General features: G+C 43.5%; 1 protein-coding gene across 1 annotated transcript in view; it reads right to left on the minus strand.

Annotated features, from left to right (window-relative positions):
* The window catches only part of VPS13A (vacuolar protein sorting 13 homolog A), a 262402-nt gene that overhangs the window by 187086 nt on the left and 53874 nt on the right, over positions 1–21442 (minus strand). Inside the window, exons 15-19 of the mRNA XM_084628103.1 lie at positions 18779–18914; positions 13677–13771; positions 7311–7453; positions 4597–4798; positions 4384–4498 (exon numbers count right to left, since the gene is read on the minus strand). Of these exons, the coding sequence (XP_084484229.1) occupies positions 4384–4498; positions 4597–4798; positions 7311–7453; positions 13677–13771; positions 18779–18914 (691 nt within the window). The remainder of the gene's footprint in view (positions 1–4383; positions 4499–4596; positions 4799–7310; positions 7454–13676; positions 13772–18778; positions 18915–21442) is intronic.

Raw genomic sequence — 21442 nt, forward strand, 5'->3', positions numbered from 1 at the left:
TAAATGGAGGAAATTGATAATGGAAGCTAAAGACAAGGAAAAATCCATGGCTGACAGAGCTGAGGACAAGGAGGAGATCCTGTTCATTTTGTTTGTTTTTTTAAGTATATTAGGAACAAAAGAATTCCTAACAATGGCATAGGACCATTTCTAGATGGATTTGGTAAAAATGTTAATAATAATTCCAGAGAGGCAGAAGTGTTTACTAAAATCTTCTGTATTTGTAAAGAAGCAGGATGATATACTGATACAATAGGAGTATGATAAAGTCCTTTGCAATCCCATAGGAACTGAGGATGTTAAACAGCTTCTACTAGGGATAAATATTTTAAAAAATCAGTAGGACTGGATTACTTGCACCCAAGAAGTCCCAAAAGAGTTGTCTGAGCCTGTGCTCAAGTGACTAACCCCAGCCCAGAGGTTTGTGGGTGGTGGTGGGGCTGAAACTCCAGCCCAGAGCTTCGCAGGCGATGGTGGGGCTGAAGCCAGAGCTCTGTGGGCAGCAGGGGGCTGAAGCCCAAGCCTGAACTCAAGGTGGGCAGGGCTTCAAGCCCGAGCAATTTAGTTTGGCAGGCCCACCTATGGCGTGCGGCCCTGCAATTGCCCTGCTTTCCACCCCCTGTAGGCCATGTGCATTACTTCCTATACTGAGGCACTTCCTGTACTCAGGCACATGTTTTTATCTGACAGTCCACTCAGCACATGTTGTGTTGAAACCAATTTGAAAAGTTCCTGTAGAAATAATTTTAGTAATGGACCATTTTCTGAAGAAAAATGGAGGAAAGGGGAGTACTGAAGGGGAGTCGACTGCCACTTGCAGCAAAAGATGGGCTGACAATGAGATTCCAAACAGCAGTAAAAAGCCAAGAAACCACAAATACAATCCAAAATATCTGGAATATAAATTTACATGGACTTGTTTTCAGGAGAAACCACAGCCACAGTGTGTGATGAAGGTCTGGCAAAGGAGAGCTTAAAACCGACTAAAATGTTGCAGCACTTGCAGACATGGCACAGTTCTCTTCAGAGTACTGAGAACATACTGCGAATGGCAGCTACGGCAAAGAAAGCCCTTGAAGCATCTTTTGCTGTGTCATACTGGATAGCTAAAACTGGGAAACTGCAGAGTATTGGAGAAACTTTTGTTCTGCCATGTTCCAAGAAAGTGGTTTCGACGATGGTGTGGCAACTTGTGACTCAACTTGATTCAATTCCCATCTCAATGACACTATTTCCAGGCGCATTCACAGGATGGCAAATGATGTGACTGAACAATTGCCAAAATCTAGCTAAGTTCTTTTTTTTCCCATTCAACTTGATGAAACAATGGATGTGGCAGGTGCTACTCAGATGCCGCTATATGTAAAATTTGAGAATGACAAAGAACTCCAAGAGGAATTTCTGTTCTGCAGGCTATTACCATAGCAAGCTACTGGAGAACAGCTCTTCACACTTTTGGATGCTTTTGTCTCTGATTCAGGCTTGGAATGGCAGCGCTGTGTAGGAATTTGCAGTGATGGTGCTCATGCAATGACTGGAAGAAACAGCAGGATAATCACCTGAGTGCAGGCTGTTGCACGGCAAGCACTTGGACTCGCCGTATTATACATAGGCTAGCCCGAGTTGCAAAAAATGCCACCTGTTCTAAAACAAGTTGTTGATGAAGCTGTTCACAAGTGTACACCTGTCTGGAGTTTTGTATGATAGATGGGAGCTGAACACCATCAGTTACTTTACCACACAGAAGTTCGGTGGCTGTCTTGGGGAAAGGTTTCAGCTCAGTGAGGAAGTGAGAATTTTTCAGACGTAGATTCCCCGCTGGCTGAAAGGTTTGCAGATACAAGTGGCTTGCTCTGCTATCTTACCTGGCAGTCATTTTTGAACACCTAAATGTGTTAATACCTCACTTCAAGTGAGAGACGCTTTTGTCTTTTCTCTCACTGGGAAAATCAAAAGTGGGATCAAGAAACTTTCCTTGTGGTATGTTCATGTGGACCGTGGCAGTTTTGAAGCTTTTTCTTACTGGATGACTTTCTGGATGAAAATGCCTTGCCAAAGCATGACTTGCAACCCAGTATCTAGCAGCTACCTGAAAAGGCTTAAACTGCAGTTTTGTGAGTACTGCCCTGAAAAGCATCAGAAAACAGAGGCGTGGATTAGAAATCCCTTTAATACTGCAAGTGCTGTTATGTCACTTACAGTGAAAAAAACATTAATGGTCCTTTCCTGTGATGAGACAGTGATGCTGAGATTTTCTGAGCGACCTCTTGCTAACTTCTGGATTTCTGTGTAAGAAGAATATCCAGGGCTGTCATCTCCAGCTTTGAAAGCACTCATGCCATTTTCATCCACCTATCTATGAAAAGCTGGCTTTTCAGCACTGACTTTACTGAAAAACAAATACAAGGCCCACCTCACTGTTGAAGATAACTTCAATCTTTACCTCAGCCACACACAGCCCCACTTCAAGGATTTGTGTTCATCAATACAAGCTCACCCTGCCCATTAGGTACATATTTATTTTTATTTTTTACTACTAGATATAAAGATTGTCCTGTGACTGTATTGTGAATTAAAATATTTAGTGGCTACTTTTCATAGATATAAGCTTGTAATGCATTTTTAATTTAAAATACTAACTATTCTGTAGGTTTCAGAGTAACAGACGTGTTAGTCTGTATTCGCAAAAAGAAAAGGAGTACTTGTGGCACCTTAGAGACTAACCAATTTATTTGCGCATAAGCTTTCGTGAGCTACAGCTCACTTCATAGGATGCATCTGATGAAGTGAGCTGTAGCTCATGAAAGCTTATGCTCAAATAAATTGGTTAGTCTCTAAGATGCCACAAGTACTCCTTTTCTTTTAACTATTCTGTAGTAATTTTTCTTGTCAGAAGGGAGTCTTGGTACAATAAAGTTTGAGAACCGCTGTTTTAGATTATCAAATGTTCACCATCTCAAGATGGAAACTAACTTAAGCCCCAATCTGGTTACTCCCAGAACTGATGCGCAGCCTTTTCTCCAGTCTGTCTTGGAAGATAAGAGTATTATGCATGTCATACTTCTAGAATTTAACATTATCACAGCATCAGGCCCTGCAAGTGCCTCACACTTTGCAGTAAGTGGAAGACAATGGACAAATCTGCCTTACTGTCATAAGAACTTTTCATCAGTCCCTTTAACAACTCTTTAGCACACAATCCTTTAACTAACTACTCTCTCCCAACACAATCAACTGCGATACCAAACATCCTCAAGTACTACTGTGTTGGGAAAATCTGATAAAGAGCTGTGTTGAGAAGGGTAAAAAGATGAATGAATTAAGGTGCAGTGCATGGTCTATGGTATAGGCGAGTTATAGCAATCATAAGTAGGGCCCTACCAAATTCACAGCCGTGAAAAACGCATCATGGACTGTGAAATCTGGTCTTTTCTGTATTATTACCCTATACTATACAGATTTCACAGGGGAGACCAGCGTTTCTCAAACTGGGGGTCCTGACCCAAAAGGAAGTTGCGGGGGGGGATGTTGCAAGGTTATTGTAGGGAGGTCATGGTATTGCCACCCTTACTTCTGCGCTGCCTCCAGAGCTGGGTGGCTGGAAAGTGGTGGCTGCTGGCCAGGTGCCCAGCTCTGAAGGCAGCAGCACAGAAGTAAGGGTAGCAATACCATACCATGCCATCAGCAGCGCAGAAGTAAGGGTGGCAATACCACAACCCCCCTACAATAACCTTGCAATGCCCCCACTACCCCCTTTTGGGTCAGGACCCCTACAGTTAGAACACCATGAAATCATGATATTTATGATTTTTGAAATTCTATGACCACGAAATTGACCAAAATGGACCGTGAATTTGGTAGGACCCTGATCATAAGGTACCTGCATGTGTGTGGAGTAGAGGGTATGTACTGTTAAGTTGCTTAACTTTTCATTTTCTTGTTTTGTGGGTTTGTGTCAGGTATGCAGCAACCCTGTTTTCAAACAAAAACTTTGCATGTACTAATTTTATTAGGTATGTATTAATTATATTTCTTGTACTTAATGTTATAGAACTTAAAACAACACATACCTCAAAACCTCTTGAAACCAGTGATAGTTTTACCCTTTTATTGTACTGACATTTTGCTCTTTATTTAAATTTCATTTTTTATCATGTCTTTATTGAAAACTTTAAACCATCTAAGTATTTATATGGCCCCCACCACCAGTATCTGAGTATTTATATGAAAACATTTCCTATTTTTGTTTCTGTGCATTAATACATTAATCAGCAATCATGATACATTTACAACAAAAGTGTATTTGAAAAATTCAGCTAAAAGAAAAAAAATCTTCAAAATTTATCAAAAACTGCATCACTGAAAATGTTTATTGACATTCACCTGTTGATGTCTTCTCACGAAATTCTTCAAGCTTCATCAAAGTTGCTGAGGTCAGTTGCTCTAAATGTACATCTTTTGGAGGCCTGAAGAAATCCACTAAACTATTCACAGTCCTCTGTTAAAATACAGATATAATAAACATAAAAGAAAATGAATGCTTACATCATATTTTAGAAGATTTTTAGAAGCTTCATTAACATATCTTTTACTTACTGCATCATATATTATTTCCAGTGGCTGTGATTCTAGTCGAAGCTTCTGATCAGCTTTCCCATCTAAAGGATTGGTCTCAAACATTATGGTTAAGAGTGAGGTATTGTTTTCCGAATGGATTGTTCGAGAAGATAGCAGACAGGGTATGAATTTTTCTTCAGACATGCCTGTAACTTCAAATGTGCTTATTTTTGTTTCAAATCTGTATAAAGTTAAAATAGTAAAGAAATTACATTTAAATGGAACATTTAAATAAACAGAAGATGTCTTATTGACTACAAGATAAGTAGCAGGTGCCAGGTTAAAAGAACAAACCTCCTCCTCCATCAAAACAAGTCTAAGGAATTGTCTACATGTACATTTAATTTGCGACAAGCTGTGGAGTGAATCTACCTAGCACTAGCCCACAATGGACTATCTACGTGGACACTGCTGACGTGCATTAACATCTCGTCAATGCACTTTAATCTACTTCCAGGTCACAAAGGACTAGATGAAAGCGTATTACCAGTGCATCAGCGGGATCCACAAGAATAGTTAGCCCATAGAAGGACTCTTTCTCTCTACAGTAACTCCTCCCTTAATGTCGTCCCAGTTAACGTTGTTTCATTATTAGGTCGCTGACCTATTCCTTTCAAGTCCTGCAAAGTTCCCTTATAACATTGTTTGGCTCCCCCCGCTTGGTGCTCCTGGGGAGCAAGGGGGCTTGCCCCATTCCACCAGCCTGGTGCACTGGCCAGGAAGTGGGGTGGGGGGTGTAGGGACTTGTCCCGTTCCACCTGTCCGGCACTCCTGTTGGGGAGTGGGGTTGGGGCGCAGGGTCTTGCCCCATTCCGCTCACCCAGCATTGCAGCAAGGGAGTGGGCAAGCCCCCGCATCCCCACCCCGCTACACCCCTGCCTCAACCAAGCTTCATAATCATCATTGGTGAGTACAGTATTAAATTGTTTAAAATTATTTTAAAAACTTATACTGTATATATATATATAGGTCTTTTGTCTGGCAAAAAAAATTTCCCTGGAACCTAACCCCCCGCTCCTCCCCGCCATTTACATTAATTCTTATGGGGAAATTGTATTCACTTTACATTGTTTCACTTAAAGTTGCATTTTTCAAGAACATAACCAGGAAGTTAAGTGAGGAGTTACTGTATTTAATATAGGCATAACTAAAAGTGTGAACCAATGGCTGTGAACCAGCGTAAGCCTTGCCTTGGCAGAATAGTAACACAACAGGTATTGGCTAACCAAGTAAGCACATCCCTGACCCAAGAGGATAGTACAGAGACACACAGATCTCTGAAGTAACTACATAAACACATTCATAAGAGATGGTACAGGAACATATCAACCTCTCGTAAGATTAGGATGGGATGACAGAATAATAGATAAGGATGTTTTGTTTTAACTAGGAAGTACAAGAATAAGGGTGGTATCTAACAATGTCTGGAGTATAATACTTAACTTGTTTGTATCAATGTATAAAAGGAGAAGTCATAGGGGGGGCATATTTGTACTTGCTGAGGGAACAGCATCCTGGTGTGCTGACTGAGCAGGTATCATTGTCACGGGCATAGATGTGTTAGTGTACCTGTAACCACTGAACCAGGGTGCTAGTACCGTGCTTTGTCGACAATAAACCTGGCTGAGTGCCTTCACCACCAACCTGAGCCTTTCCTTATGAATCACACCAAGGTCTGCTGAATTGGTAAGCTACATTTTCTGCTAGTGCAGCTGACATACGAGCTCCAAGAACAGCAACATGGGCAACAGTAATTTAACCTAGCAGCCTTAACAACTCTCCACAGCACTAACAACTTGCAATCAAAATAGAACATTTTTTCTAACCAATTCTTTTCCTTCTTCAGCATCTTTTCTGCCAGTCAGGATTGTCTGGTTTCACCCACATAGTTGATATTGGGCATTTAGTGTACTGGATGAAATACATCACGAGGTCAACTGAGATCTCTCTGACACCACCCACAATAAAGAACTCAAAGACAACCTCACATGACAATTCACCCAGAAATTTAAGAATATCATCCAATCCTTCCCCAAACAACTCCAAGAGAAACTCTACAACCTCACCTCCCACAAATTCCCCCCAAGGACCTTCTATATGCTTCCGAAGTTACACAAACAAGGAAACCCAGGCAGACCCATCATATCTGGCCATGGCACTCTTATAGAAGCAGTATCAGGACTCATATACATCCCTCACAATGATGGCACCCCAACTGCTGAGCTCCCCAGATGCACCTGATAAGGGGGTGAAGCTTTGGGGCTTTTTCAGCCTACATTTCTCCCTGAAGACTGCAGGGGCAACAGCTGCAGCAGTAACTCGAAGGAGGAAGCAAAGCTGGGGGAAACTCCCCCAAAAGAAAAATGCTACCCCTAGGACACAACTGGGAACCAGAGAGATATTTGAAACAGGTTAGAATTTTCCTCGTAAAGTTCTGCAGCAGGGAGGATGAGTTAAGCCAGCCAACAGCTGTGGAGGAAGATAAAGCTGCCATGGTGCTTTGGGGATGGGGAATTCCCTTACTGCCAGTAACTGACCAATCTGGTTCTACCCCAAGCTGCAAGCAGGCTAAACTAGCTATTGTAATGGGTCTGTGAACTTTAGCACAATGAAGTCTGGAAGCTAAACACCATTTTTATTAATATATTGGCCATTTTATGAGGAATAAAAATAGTTTGATGGAAAAGGCTTACCTTATTGCTTGAGCACCTGGTCGTTGCGTTAACATTGTGCTCAAGTCAATTATTGCAAATTTGATCAGCTCAGGTTTCTCCTTGTTTTCCCTTATTGATATGGACATGCTTAATAGCTTTACAGAAAGCTTCATGGCTTCATACTATGTAAAACAGGAAAAAGTACAATAAAGAGATTATTTACCAGTAAGTGTTGTAGTTTGAGAGTCACCTTGGCACATTCATACTTGCGCTCCTGGCATTGAGTGGTGGTACTACCATGAAAAGTCATGTCATTGGGGGTTTCACAAGAGATCTCACATGACAGTGATGTCATTGCCATACTCTGTAGGAATGCACACGTTGTCACTCCAACCTCCCAAACTCTCTCCCCACTAACTGAAGAGTAGACAAAACTGCAATGTAGAGGTGAAAATAGGCAAATAGTATGAATGTATAGGGGCAACTCTTGAAGAACAGTTACTGGTAGGGAACCCTTTTCTTCGAGGGCCCCTGTTCATTCCACTTGTGAGAAGATTACCAAACAGCACTCCACCAGGAGAACAGTGAACCAGGAGTTCTTAGGTAAATATAAACTGTAACACAGCTCTCCCAAACCAGGCACTGGAGCAAGATGCTACATCTACCAGGGGTACCTGCTAAGGCATGCCAATGATGTTATGGTGGTTCTTATGGAATGGATCTTTAAACCATAGGTTACTAGTTTTCTAATTAAGATGTAACAATGTTCTATACAATTCCTAATCCATGAGAAAGTCTGTTTGGTCACAGGTTCTCTCTGGCATCTCTGGCCATATGCTTCAAATAACCTATTGGATTTTCTAAAGGTTTGGTATTTCCAGATAAGAACAGAATGCACACTTGACGTCTAGGGTATGGAAATGGGGCCTGGAGAAGAACACAGCAGGGATAGGATTTCAATGTGACTTTGTCTTGTGTACTACAATAGAAGACGGAGAAGCCATCAAAACACAGCAGCTGGAATGAGGAAGGCAGTTTTGATCAATAAATGTTTGGGAGAGGCTTCCATCAGAGGCTCATAAGGAGTGCCCATTGGCTTTGTTAGGACAAGTTTTAGGTCCCATAAAAGTAGAGGCTCCCTAATGGGGGAAAACACACTTACCATGCCCTTAAGAAATCTGGAGACTGCAAGGTAAGAGAAAATGTGTTTGTCCAGAACATAAATGTAATGAACAGATAACTCCTGCCCTATGGACTATTAGCGTGGCTACAGCTAAGCCCTGAGACTTCAGGTGTACAAGGCACTCTAGGACTGCAAGGACCCAGCTTGAGATGGAAAAAATCCTTTACCAATGGCCTAGATAGTAAACTGTTTCCTTTGTCTATAGCATTTCAGGGTGAAGTTCCTCTTGGATTACAAGAGAGTGCCTGGAACTGAAAGCGTAAACAGTCCACATTAGTTAGCAGGTTCCTCCTCCACAATGCCAAGTGAAGTGTCTTTGGGTTGGGATACAGAATCCTCCCTTTGTTATTGACGCAGGTCTGCGGAGAAAGGCAGCAAATATGGTGGATCCCTGGCCAGGTACAGGAGATCTAGATACCAGTGCTGACATGCCAAATTGGGGCTATTAGTATGTGATCTGTCCACCATGATCTTCCTTATGACTCTGGATAATAGGAAGAAAAATTGGAAGGTGTAAAGAAATTGTCTCCAGCCCAGCAGAAACACATCAGACCACTTTTGACTGTGTGCTCCCATTCAATACAGTTGGCATTTGATGTTTTGTTCAAAGAGGTTTATTACCTGGTAAACTCACCTGTGACACAGTTCACAGGCCACCACTGGTTTCACTGAGCACTTGTGTTGATCATGAGACCACCTGCTAAGGAAGCCTGCCTTCACATTTTCATCCCCACCAACGTGAAGAGCCACTGAGTGTTTTTGGTTCTTGAAGTATCACATCCAAAATTTTCTTACCTCTACTGATAAAAGAATATAAACCCCTCTGCTTGTAGATTAGTACATGGCCAGTGTTGTCTGTAAGCACCTACACTGCATGATGCCGCAGGTCAGGTGAAAGGCCTTGAGAGCCAATCATATCCCCTGTTATGGAGTCAGGGCTCCCAAGGGCAATACAGGCCATGTACTCATGTCCAGGCAAATGTGTTATGATTGTTTTATATTGTTTTCAATATCCTTTACTCACGGTCTCCTGAATCTCTAGGCTCTGATGATAAACTTATTCTTGTTTTTACTTTAAATATACATCAGGGCTATGGTGCTAAGCAAAGTGCTGCTCCTGGGTTGAATCTTACATTGGTGTGTATTGATCCTTTGCGAATAACATACCTGGTACTTCTGTGAATGTTCAATGGATACGGGGACGGCCACTACAGGGAATGCTCCAGGGGACTCGATGATTGGCATGTGCCTATTACTAGAGACCTGAAAAGGTAGTGCTTGTGTTACCACAGGCAGATGGATTCAGGAAGCTGATTCATAGCCGGCACAGACAAGGCTGCTTCACACTAAGAGCGAGTGGTGTTGAGGTACCACGCAACCCTGGATCTCCTTGAGAGCATCACAATGAAGACTCTTCGGGCTGTGAATAAGCCAAAAAGAAGAACTCTTAAGTAGTAGTGCGTCATCCCTACACAGAACCTCGGATACTTGATCTGAGTTTAATAACCACAAAGAAGTGGTGCCCTTTCAACTGGGAGGTACATACCAGTCTCCCTGGCATAAGGAACGGACAATGTCTCCTAAAGTGAGCATCCTGAACTTGAATATTCTTATGTATCTGTTGACATTTCTAAGGTCCAGGATGAGTCCTGGACAGTTGCTCTTCCTTGGGATCAGGAAACAGGAGGAGTAAAGTAATTTATCTCTGGGTTCCTGTGGAACCTCCTCTATGGCTCCCTTTCTGAAAAGGGAATCCATTTCTTCCCATAGGACATTCACAGGATTTCCTCTCTAGAGCACTCCTTTAGAGACTGTTCTGGCACTGGAGTCCAAGACACCATATACTGCTCTTTGGAAGTGTCTATGCATATGATACTTTCAGAGTACAGCCCAGACTGCTTCCTTCTTTTCCTTGGGCAAGGCATCATTGCTTCCCAAGGGCATAATTACAACTGAACACAATTTTTTTTGAGAGTTGGCCACTCAAAGGTCTAGTAAGCCAAACAAATAGGCTCTTTAGGCAAAACCTTAGGTCCCTCTATGTCAGAAGGGAACGAGTTGAGAGGTCTTGTCTTGTTGCCTCTAACTTTTTCCTGTGGTGCAGAGCCCACCATGGAGTTTGCCAAAGGACAACACAGCAAAAATTGAGATCCTTCAGCTCTCTTGGATACAGGTGACGATGAGAATGGAGTGAGCTAGACATCCTTGGCCAGGTTAAGAAGGCTGGAGCTGGTAAGTAGAGCTAGTTTATCCCTGGTCTGCATTTGTAACACATCCAACAGGGGATCTGATGTCTCTGGTGCTGTAGCCTGTTTGCAGCTGCAGAGTGTTTGCCATTCTCCCCAGTAGTTCTTCAAAAACAGTTACTGTTCATCAGAAGGGAAGACAGATGACACACCAATCTGATCTTCTGGTCAGGTGCCATCTGTATGTTCTTCTGGAGGGGACTCCTATGGTTCCTCTGAAGGACACTCATCCCATCCTCAGACTTCGGCAGATCTTCCTGCTGATCTGAGAGGTCCCCTGACAGCATCAAAGGTTGCACAGGTGCTGGGTTAGAAATAGGTGGCTGCACAAGCATCTGTGCTAAGGGACAGCACTTGTCATGGTGCTGTAAGGGGTATTATATCAGTCTCCAGCAGGTCTTCCATGGAATGTTGTATGCAGGGCCACATGGAGAGATGAAGAGGACTGCATGAGATACTTCCATGATGTCTGAACCCGGTGCAAAGGAAGATGACTGGGATCCTTGAGATCAAGGGAAACCTCCAGGTTCAATTTTATATAGGTTTTTATACAGGGCTCATCACCATAGCATATGAACACCTTCCAGTAGCACATTAAGCTATGTGATTACATACCTGTCACATTTGTTCTTTCATCCTCTTCCCAGGAGGAGAAATGTGTGCAGTGGAGTATCTACTTGGGGGGGAGGGGGGGTTAAATATACCAATTGCTATGTGTTTATTTTAGAGAAGACAAGGTCAAAGAAATGGGTCTTACACTTGGAGGTGAAAGTAGTGAGATTTGGATGGTCTTTAGTTCCTGTTAATTCCACAACCTCAAGCAACCGCCCCCCCCAGAGAAAGTTCTGTCTCCCACACAGCTGAACGTTACTCTTATTGTTGAGAGTTCCATTGTGCCTAAGGAGAGAAACTGAACTTGATTGAAAATCCTACAGGAAGCCAGGGCACAGAACAGGTATGATGGACTCACAGTAGCCTGTGTTCTGAAGAGATGCAGTGCAGCATTTTGTACTAGCTGGACTTTAAGTGCTGAATGTTTCATGCCCAGGTATATTGCATTGCTATAGTACATTCAAGAGGTGCTGAAGCAATTAATAACTGAGGCTAGGTCTTCAACTTCATGGACTCCATAAAAATCACAAAGTTAGCCCAACACCATGATTTTACCAACAGCAGGATGGCAGAATTGGGCATTCTCACGCAGTGGTCTCGTGCTCAGTGTGCCTCATGCTGGAACAGCAGTTTAGAGGGGGACTAAATATCTGTTTTTATTTGAGGCACAGTAGCCAGTGTTGCCACCATTTGGAATATGAACAGCAGGGCGGTAGAAGCAGGCATGTGCACACACCAGGGCTCACAGTGCATGTGTTCCAAGAGGCAGCAGCACCAGCTACTGGCCTGGCATAAAACCAGCCACCTAGTCCCCCTCTCAAACCGCTGCTCTGACATTATGATATTGCCACAAACACATGCTCTGAGCCACAGCAAGCATGAAACCAGCGTGCATGGATGCCTGTTTCTGGCTCCCTGTTGTTGGAAAAATTGCAGTAGTTCAGCGGACAGTGGAAGACATTTGATGACATGCACATTCTGCAAAATTCTGTACATTACCCGTGATACAGCCATGAATTAAAAAAAATATGATTTTCTCAAGGGCCTCACTCATGGATCTTTGCAGTGTCAAAGGCTGCAGAGACTTACAGGAGGATGAGAAAGGATGTCTATCCTCTATTCACTGACAGCGGAAATCATCCCTCAGTGTCACTAAAGCAGTTTCCATTCTGAAGTGGCCTGAATCCAGATTGTGCCAGGTCAAGAATGTAAGCTTCAATTAGATGAGCTTGTAGTTGGCTTTTTGACAGTTTCTTGCTCAGGAATGGGTAGGTTGACAGCGAACGATGGTTGCTAGAACTGAAGTATCCAGGAAAGTTGTTTCAGTGTTGCGCAGACTATTGCATATTTGAAGGAAGAAAAGATTCCTTCTCTGACTGAGGCGTTGGCTATTTTGTTCAGAAGTGACTCCAGCTCTTCATGACCTTCTTTCAAAAGTCAGGAAGGGCATGAGTTGGATTCACAAGTTTTAGGTCAGGACTCCTTTAGGGTGTCCAAGATGGTGGCTATGATGGGATGAAGGCAAGTTATGTATGCAAAATTATCCTATACTGTTCTATACAAACTCACTACTAGCAAATAAGAGAGACTAGGCAAAAACCTAAGGACAAAGCGTCAAGTTGTGGGTGCTCCCTGCAGTGGTGGGAAAAGATATGAGCTAGGGGATGGGGGGTATGTCCTTATGTAAAGCAGAGGAATGACATCAACATTTACACAAGATCTCTCACTTATCATCCAACAGACATTGCTTTTTCAAGGCAGTTCCGCAGTTTGTCACCAGGAGCACCATATTTCACAAGTGGGAATACACAGAGGCCTTCCAAAAAAAATAAATAAAACTTTACCAAACTACTAAAAGCATGAACACTGGCTGTTATTAACATAACCTATTTTGAATTATTTCTAAATTTTAATGAACACAAATATGCAAGCTCTTTTTTCAAAGGAATAGGTAACGTATTTCACTGTTTAAATACGCAAATACTGTGATTTTATTCTAGCTTGACACTTTGAAAATATATTAAAACTTTCTGAAGATGAGCTCCAGAGAATAAGATTTGAATTCCTCAAAATATCATCCTCAAGATCCAAATGTTTATATGTCACTTAATAATATCCAGTTAAAGAATAAACTTTTTGAGCAAATCACAGCAGAAAGTAAGTTAACAAAAAAACCACAAAATAGTTCAAACAAGTAAGAGAAGAGAGAGGAGAAATGAAAACAGACATTTAAGAGATCAAAGTAATGTATAAATGATCCCAAATTGTGTGTATTGTTTTCCAGTGTTATATACCATATAGAAATCTAATTAGCAGTTTATTAGTAAATTTGCTGATCAGAAAAAGTAGCCAAATCTTACTTACTGTTTTTGGCAATGTTGGATCAGCAGCTGTTTCACTATATCCAATTGCTGCATAGAGTTTAGCCTTTTCTTCCAGTGTCATCAATTCTTCAAGACCTGCCACATTATAAAACATTATATTTGCAGTATGCATTTCCTAAAAAAAAATGCAGTTGTCTTTGTACAACATTATATACCTCCAACCACACAATATTTTTATGCAAGAAATTGCCAGAAGTCATAACCTTTGACAAAGACCTTTTATGGTTTCTTCTGAACTCACCACTAAGGTCTATTCTACCCCTGACATGCAGAGCTATATGCATGTTGCTCCAGTTAATAAAAGTGAATTGGACAACCCCACATAACTTAGTTATTGAGCCTAAAAGCAAAGGGATTACAAAATAACAGCCTAGTTTTTTGTGTAATACTTATGGTCATGAAAATGTGTAACAAAATGTTTTATAACACCACATAGAACTCTATTCCCCTTCTTGGGATTTGTAGTCCTTAGTGATCCAGGAGGCAATCCAGATAGGGTCCTCTGTTATTGTGGGTGAAAGATTATTCTGGATTTATCAAGAATACTCTCTCTAGGAGTCAGATTCTGCAACCCTTCATAAATCTTGCTCTTGCAAGTAGTCCCAGAGAAATGAAGTGCTAATCAATGTAAGTTTGTAGAATCAGCCTTTAAAATATATTTTAAAGTAGGTTTGTGGACTCAGAACTAATTCCAACCTATTCCCCTAAGGGGAAAAAAGAATAGTGGCAACACCTGTCTATTGTGCAGAACATGACTATTGTCAGACATTGTGAAGACAACCTCCCTCAAGTCAAAGAAAGTACTGATGACTCTAAAATGGAAGAGAGAATCACGGAGGCAGCATAATGGCTTCATAGTTAATGTTCCACATTGAGATCTGAAAAACATTTTCTAATGCCACTGCCCAATACTGAATAGGTAAACTGACCCACGTCCGGGGGCTGGTGGCGCTGTTCAGGCGAGCGCTGACGGGCACTCCCTGCGGCAAGGGTTGGTGCTGCACTGATGGAGACCGCTGGAAGGATCCCAAGGCAGGTTTACCCCTTGAACAGGGCATCTCACCAGCCAGTGTGGATGGCACCAGAAAGAAGAATATGTCCGTAGCAGCCTGAAAGGCTTCCAACGTGGATGGGGTAGGGGGCAGGTCTTGAAGTGGGCTCGACAGAACAGTGGAAGTTGGAGCTTGGTCACCATCCGGAGGAGAAGAGTTGCCCCGCGCGGGTCTTTGCTCTCCTCTGGCTCTCTTTCCTTTTATAGGACAACGTAGGAGAATGCCCACTCCTGGCCTTTCTTTGCTTTTTAGCTGGTACCAGGGATGGGGATCGGCGCTGGTCGGAGATTGGTGCCAGTGGCGTGCTCCACACCGAGGCCACAGTGCTTGAAGCAGTCTCATCTCATCGGCTCTGAGGCCAGTGCGAGGGTCAACTCCATAAGGAGCGCTCGGAGACTAATGCCCAGCTCCTTTTTGTCCACGAGTTGAAGCTCTTGCACATGCAATGCTTGTCGCTCACATGGGTTTCCCTTAAAACACTTCAGGCAGCTTCTATGTGGATCATTGACTGGCATGGGTTTTTTGCAACAGTCACAAGGTTTGAAGCCCGGGGATCAGGGCATGCTCCATACCTAGGCTGAGCCTCGTACAGGATTAACTATTTCTAACTTAACACTAAGGGAACTATTAACTATACAACTTTAAAAAACGATATACAACAAATTCACCATTACACACAGTAGAGACAGGAAAGCTTGTGAAGCAAGGAGACATTCCAGCACCGACACTGGCAGTAAGAAGGCATCAAGTGAGGGGGGGGAGCCGGCAGCGCCCCTTACACGGAGCATATGCGTGCCACTGCAGAGGATGCCAGAGCCGGTACCCCATGGATGCCACCGAGGGAAAAACTTCCGGCACTGGTGCATGTGGCGAGCACACACACCTACAATGGAATGGACATGAGCAAGCACTCAAAGAAGAATGGGAGGACAGGAGATACCACCACGGAAGGAGAAACTGGAAGGAGAGCAAGATGAGGAGGTATTTGTGGAGGCTGTGGTTCTGGAGGCCGAGAGATTATTGAGTAGGGGATGGATGGAGACCATTGTGTTTGCAGGAGTGGGGGATTACTGAATTGTGCCCTATACATGACCCAGGGATCCCAATATGGCCAATTAGGGGTAAGGGAATATATGGTTGCATCCTTAGGGGCTCCTGAAAAGGCTGGGTGCCCTAAACTGCGGTAAGTTGATGTCAATTGCCCTGATGCTGATGGACCAAGAGAGTCTTGACAAACACCCTTGTCCTCCTCGACATCACTAAGGAAAGGAGGTGCTGTCCCTGTGGGAGAGCACAAAGAGTTTGTTGATTGAGAAGTGGGTGAGTCTTGAAACACCATCTGTCTGATGAATGGAGAATCCGGAGTGTCAGATATAGTGAAGTCTGACAGCTGTGTGAATTCCTGTGGGTGATCTCTCCTCAGTGCCCACATTGAGCATTGTGGCAAGGTGTGATATGTAAGACAGTCAGCAGATGGCACCAGAGAGCTTTTCGGAGCCATAGCTTTAGTAGGTGTTTGCAACACTGCCAAAGTGTTTGTGTAGAGGGGTGGAGGGTGAGAAAACCTGGATTTGTGCTGGAAATGGCCCACCTGATGATCACTTTAGATAAGCTATTACCAGCAGGACAGTGGGGTGGGAGGAGGTATTGTTTCATATTCTCTGTGTATATATAAAGTCTGCTGCAGTTTCCACGGTATGCATCTGATGAAGTGAGCTGTAGCTCACGAAAGCTTATGCTCAAATAAATTGGTTAGTCTCTAAGGTGCCACAAGTACTCCTTTTCTTTCTTGGAGCTGAGAGCTTCGGTGCCGAGTGCAGCATCAGGGCGGAGGGCTTCACTGGATCCGGCTGTTTTGCCAGTGCTGGTGCCAATGGTGGTGCCGACAGTGTCCTCAGCACCAGAAATGGACCTGGAGCCACAGAGGAGGTAAATGGCTCGCTTTGGTCGTTCACAACAGGAGGTGGTGCCAATAGCTTCTGTTTCGCCCAGGGACCGTCCTTAGACTTACTCTCAGGGGCTGAGGTAGTCAGTCTAGGACAGGGGTCTCAAACACACAGTCTGCGGGCCACAGGTTATTTTCTGAAGCCCGCCAGCTCCCCGCAACACCACCCTCCTCCCTCACCCAGCATTTACCTAGAGCAGCTCCGGCCCGGCGCTCATGGGGTGAGGGCAGGCTCCCTGCCTGCCTGCCCTGCCCCGGGAAGCGGCCAGGACCTGGGGGAGAGGGGACACAGGGGTTCCCTGTGTTGGCTGCGGTTCTCTGTTCCCGGATAATGGGAGCTTCGGGGGAGGTACCTGGAGAAGCGGCCAGGGCAACACACAGACCCCTGTGCCCACCCATCCCCCTCCTCCAAATCCCAGCCGCTTTCCGGAGCAGCACGGGGGCAGGGCAGGCAGGCAGGGAGCCTGCCCTGCCCCCGTGCATGCCAGGCCAGACCCGCCCCCCGAACCCCTCCTGCAGCCGAACCCCCTGCTGCACCACACACCCCTGCTGCACCCCGACCCCCTGCCCTGAGTCCCCTGCCGTACCCAGCACCCCTCCTGCACCCCAACCCCCTGCCCTGAGCCCCCTGCCACACCTTGGGGGCAGGGAGGGAGCAGAGTTCGGGTGGGGATTTCAGGGAAGGGAAGAGGTGGAGCTTCATGGAAGGCGTGGAGTGGGGGCAGGGCAGCGGATGGTCAGTGGTTCGGCCCTCGGGCCAATGTACTAGTCCTCATGTGGCCCTTGTGGTCATTTGAGTTCGAGACCCCTGGTCTAGGAGCAGCTTACTGCCCCTTGTCAGAAGCTGTTAGCACCATAGATCTAGCTGGGGATGGCATTCCTGCAATTTGCACCTCAGGAGCTGAGGGAGGGACTGCTCTCTTCTTAGAGTCAGCCCAGTGGGAGGATGATCTTCCCTTACTTGGGCAAGGCGAGTGAAGTTGGGCAGATGACCTTGCTGAGCCTGAGGGTCTCTCTGGTGAGGAGTAAGAACCGGGGTCCGATGCTGGTCACAGGGACTTTTTCATGAGGAATAGTTTGAGTTTAAGGTCCAAGTCTTTCCTTGCTCTTGACTTTAAAACCAGACAGTGGGAACACTTCTGGGAAACGTGTCCTTCTCCCAGGCAATGGATACGCTGTGTGTGGCAGTCCATTATAGAGAAGGCGGCCCCGTATGACACACACCGCTTAAACCCCAAGGAGCGAGGCATAAGGACAAGGAAGTGGATGAAAATTTTTTTTCCCTATGGATGAAGGAAAAGAAAAGCAAATGAAGGAGTTAACTAACTATGAGAGGGAAAACCAGGTAAGAGACTATCTAAATAACGAAGTGGGCTCTACTAACTGTTCCATTACAGACTGCAGGTGATAGAGAAGAAACTAAGGGCGGTTAGACCGCACAGTGCTATTTATACTATCTACACGCAGCGCGGGGGAGGGGAGTTGTGCATGCACAGTCCGACGGGCATGGCTATTGAAGATCTCTGACTCCAGATGCAAAGGCGCAGCCGTACCTACAGGGGAGCACTCATGGGGACATCATTCGAAGAAGAAAAAGGTTTTTGGCTTAGCTTCCCCCTTCCCAAAGTCTTTGCAGGTCATCTACCAGATAATCATTTAAGTGAGCTGCATTGTAATAAAATATGTAAAATCACTCTAATTTCCTTCATAATCTGGTTAACAAAAATAAGATAAGTTACTTTGCAGTAACTGATGTTTTCTATCTGAGTCATCTCTCCAATTCCCCATTCTTAGTACAGCAGGCTTACGGAAATTCCAAGAATGGCAAAGGGTGGAGAAAAATCCCAAGGAAAAAAAATGAAAGATTTATAAAAAGTACAATTAGAAACCTAGAGGCTTCTCAATGTGCAACAACATCCTTGACAATAACGGTAGAAGAAAAGTAAAATAAAGATTTTCAGGCATCTTCTAATGGGAACAACATTACAAAAAACTCAAGACTCTTTAGGACAGATCAGCTTTTCCATCAAGTCCCATTTATGGACAGAGAAAATTAATTCCACTACTAAAATAAAACTGACATACTTGCACCCTTTATTTCTTTTTTCTTCTCATCGTTTCTTTCTCCTGCCCAACCCCATATCCAACTGAACCAACCACCAGAATTTTCATCATCTTGTTTTACCCCTGGTCTGTAAATCTTTAATCCAGCTTTAGTTACCTGTGATTAAAAAAAAGTTCACAGTTAAATTCTATACATGAGTTAGACAGTAAGTAAAAGATATAAATATAAGTCATGCTCCAATGCCCCAGAGCAACAGGAATGACTTTATGACAAAAGTGACATTTATTTTTGTCTTATATACTTGCTACAGTTTTTCAAAGCACACTGTAGGCCTGATATCAAATAATTTCTCAGTTTTCATAAAGGCAACCCACTGACATGAGTGATAGAGTGGAAGGAAATTAATCTCTCTCAAGTCACCAAAAGCCTCTATATAAGATTTCCACATAAACCAGACATTCCTCTCTCAAACACAGCTGCACAAAATATTCCATGACAATGTAATACATTTATTATACAACATATAAAACGTTACATTAAAATTAAGTTATTTAGGATATAAAGTCAAGCACTACAAAGCCAAGACAGGCCACATTCAGGCTTGCTCGTACAACCTCAATTCTGGTTCACAGGCCATCCAAAGTATGCACTGAATAAAGTAAGTTACACTGAAAAAAAAAAAAAAAAAAAAAGCACCTAATAGTGTTTTTTAAGACTATTGTCATCATATTTCATATACACTGAGCCAAAATTAACACAACTGGAAAGCTAGTACCTCCTAATTTACAAGTGCTTGACTTCGCTACCTAAATAACATTTTTAAATATAGTTTGTACCTAGTTTGCAGTTTTTTCCCCAAATAGTGGGCTGATTTAAATCAAGATGAATTAAATCACCAAATGGAAAACCTTGAATTAAATAATTAAAATTAATCCACTTTTCCATTTGTAATTCAGTTTTTTTCCTAAATAAAGGTGCACTCTCACTGATTGATATAACTGCTAAAACACACTGATTTACAACTAAACAGAGACCCTTTATTCTAGATTTGGTACATCTTTTTGCTACCTATGATGGTTCATTATAACTAAAACTGCAAGCCCGTCATGGAGATTGTAGAAGTCACGGATTCCATGATTTCCGCAGCTGCAGTGGCCAGTGCGGCTGAGTCTGGGATCAGCTGCATCAGACGCTGCTGGAGCAGCCCTGGAGCCAGCCACTCAGGTGATCCCAGGGCCAGCCACACCAGCCGCTGCTGAAATGGCCCAGAGCAGCAGCCGGTATGGCTGGCCCCAGGGACTGCCCGAGCAGCAGCAGTCCCGGGGTCCGCTCTGGAGGTGGCCGGAGCAGCAGTCCTGGAGGCAGTTAGCCCCCACCGCCGGAGCAGGGGCCGCCGTTGGCCCCGAGGGCTCCCCAGAGCAGCAGCACCCTAAGAGCAGCTAAGGTTTAGCCAGGAGTATTTATAGTAAAAGTCATGGACAGGTAACTGGCTGCAAATTTATATTTATGGTCCTTGACCTGTCCATGACTTTTACTAAAAATATCCATTACTAAACCTTAGTTTCAACTATAAACGTTTATAATAAGCAATTATGTAGCTTAACATTGTCAGATTCTTGACTGTACATTTTTAGCATGTTAGAAAATGGTGAATTATAAATTGCTTATTTATTAGATAATTAACTTTGCTCATGATTTTTGTTAAGTTGTTTTAGGATGGTAACTGCAATTTAAACAAACACAATTTTAAACAAACTTTATTTTTATTAAACAAAACCTTAGCTATTTTGGATACATAAACTTCTCTTATCAAAACATGTTTTACATTTACAACTGAATGATTTGTTCAACAGAGGGATTAACCAAATCAGTGAATTAAACTGACTATTTCAGATCTGTCTGGGGAAAAATGTCAAATATGCTTAGTCGCTTAAATCACTTGAAAATGGACAACAGCGTAATGAGAAATAAAGGTGTGGACTGAAGGCAGACTTTAGCAAACTCAGAGAGCTGGTAGTGTCAAAGCCGAAAAACAGTTCAAGAGAGTTGGCAGCTTTTCAGAGACATTAAGGGCACAAGAGCAAATTATCACACTGCCGTAGGAAAGACAGGAAGTGTGACGTTGCACTCTATGATTTTATGAAAATATGCTAATGAGTGTGAATATAATGTAACTGGAATATGCTTCATGCAAAAGGTCTCTTGTAAGATCTCATTACAAAACTTATAAGCTACTGAGTGTGGTCATCCTATTTGTATGTATGTATAATTCCTGTATCTGAAACAAGAAATATGAAATAAAACTCTGAGGTCCTATTGTAATTATGCTAAGTGTGGGCCATTAATGGCGGAATGGAATCTTGATGGCTCCCATTAACCAGGACAATTGACTGTAGATGGTTCTGTTTACTTGCAAGCCTTCCTGTGAGTCAGGCCAGGAAGAATGAAGGCTTGGGGTCTCACAGGACATGTGACCATGTCATCTGAACTGGAATCCATTTTTAACCTGGTTCTTTTCCATTTAGAAGGGGGGGGGGGGGGTTTAGAACCCAGAGAGGGACAAAGGATTCCCGCCTGTGCAAAAGATATATAAGGGGGTGGAACAGAACAAAGGGGGCTGCAGTCATGAGAAATCCCCTAGCTTCCACCTGAGCTGGAACAAGGACTGTATTGGAGAAAGGATT

This window comes from Lepidochelys olivacea (assembly GCF_965140295.1).
Source record: "Lepidochelys olivacea isolate rLepOli2 genome assembly, chromosome: 5".
Classification (NCBI taxonomy): domain Eukaryota; kingdom Metazoa; phylum Chordata; order Testudines; family Cheloniidae; genus Lepidochelys; species Lepidochelys olivacea.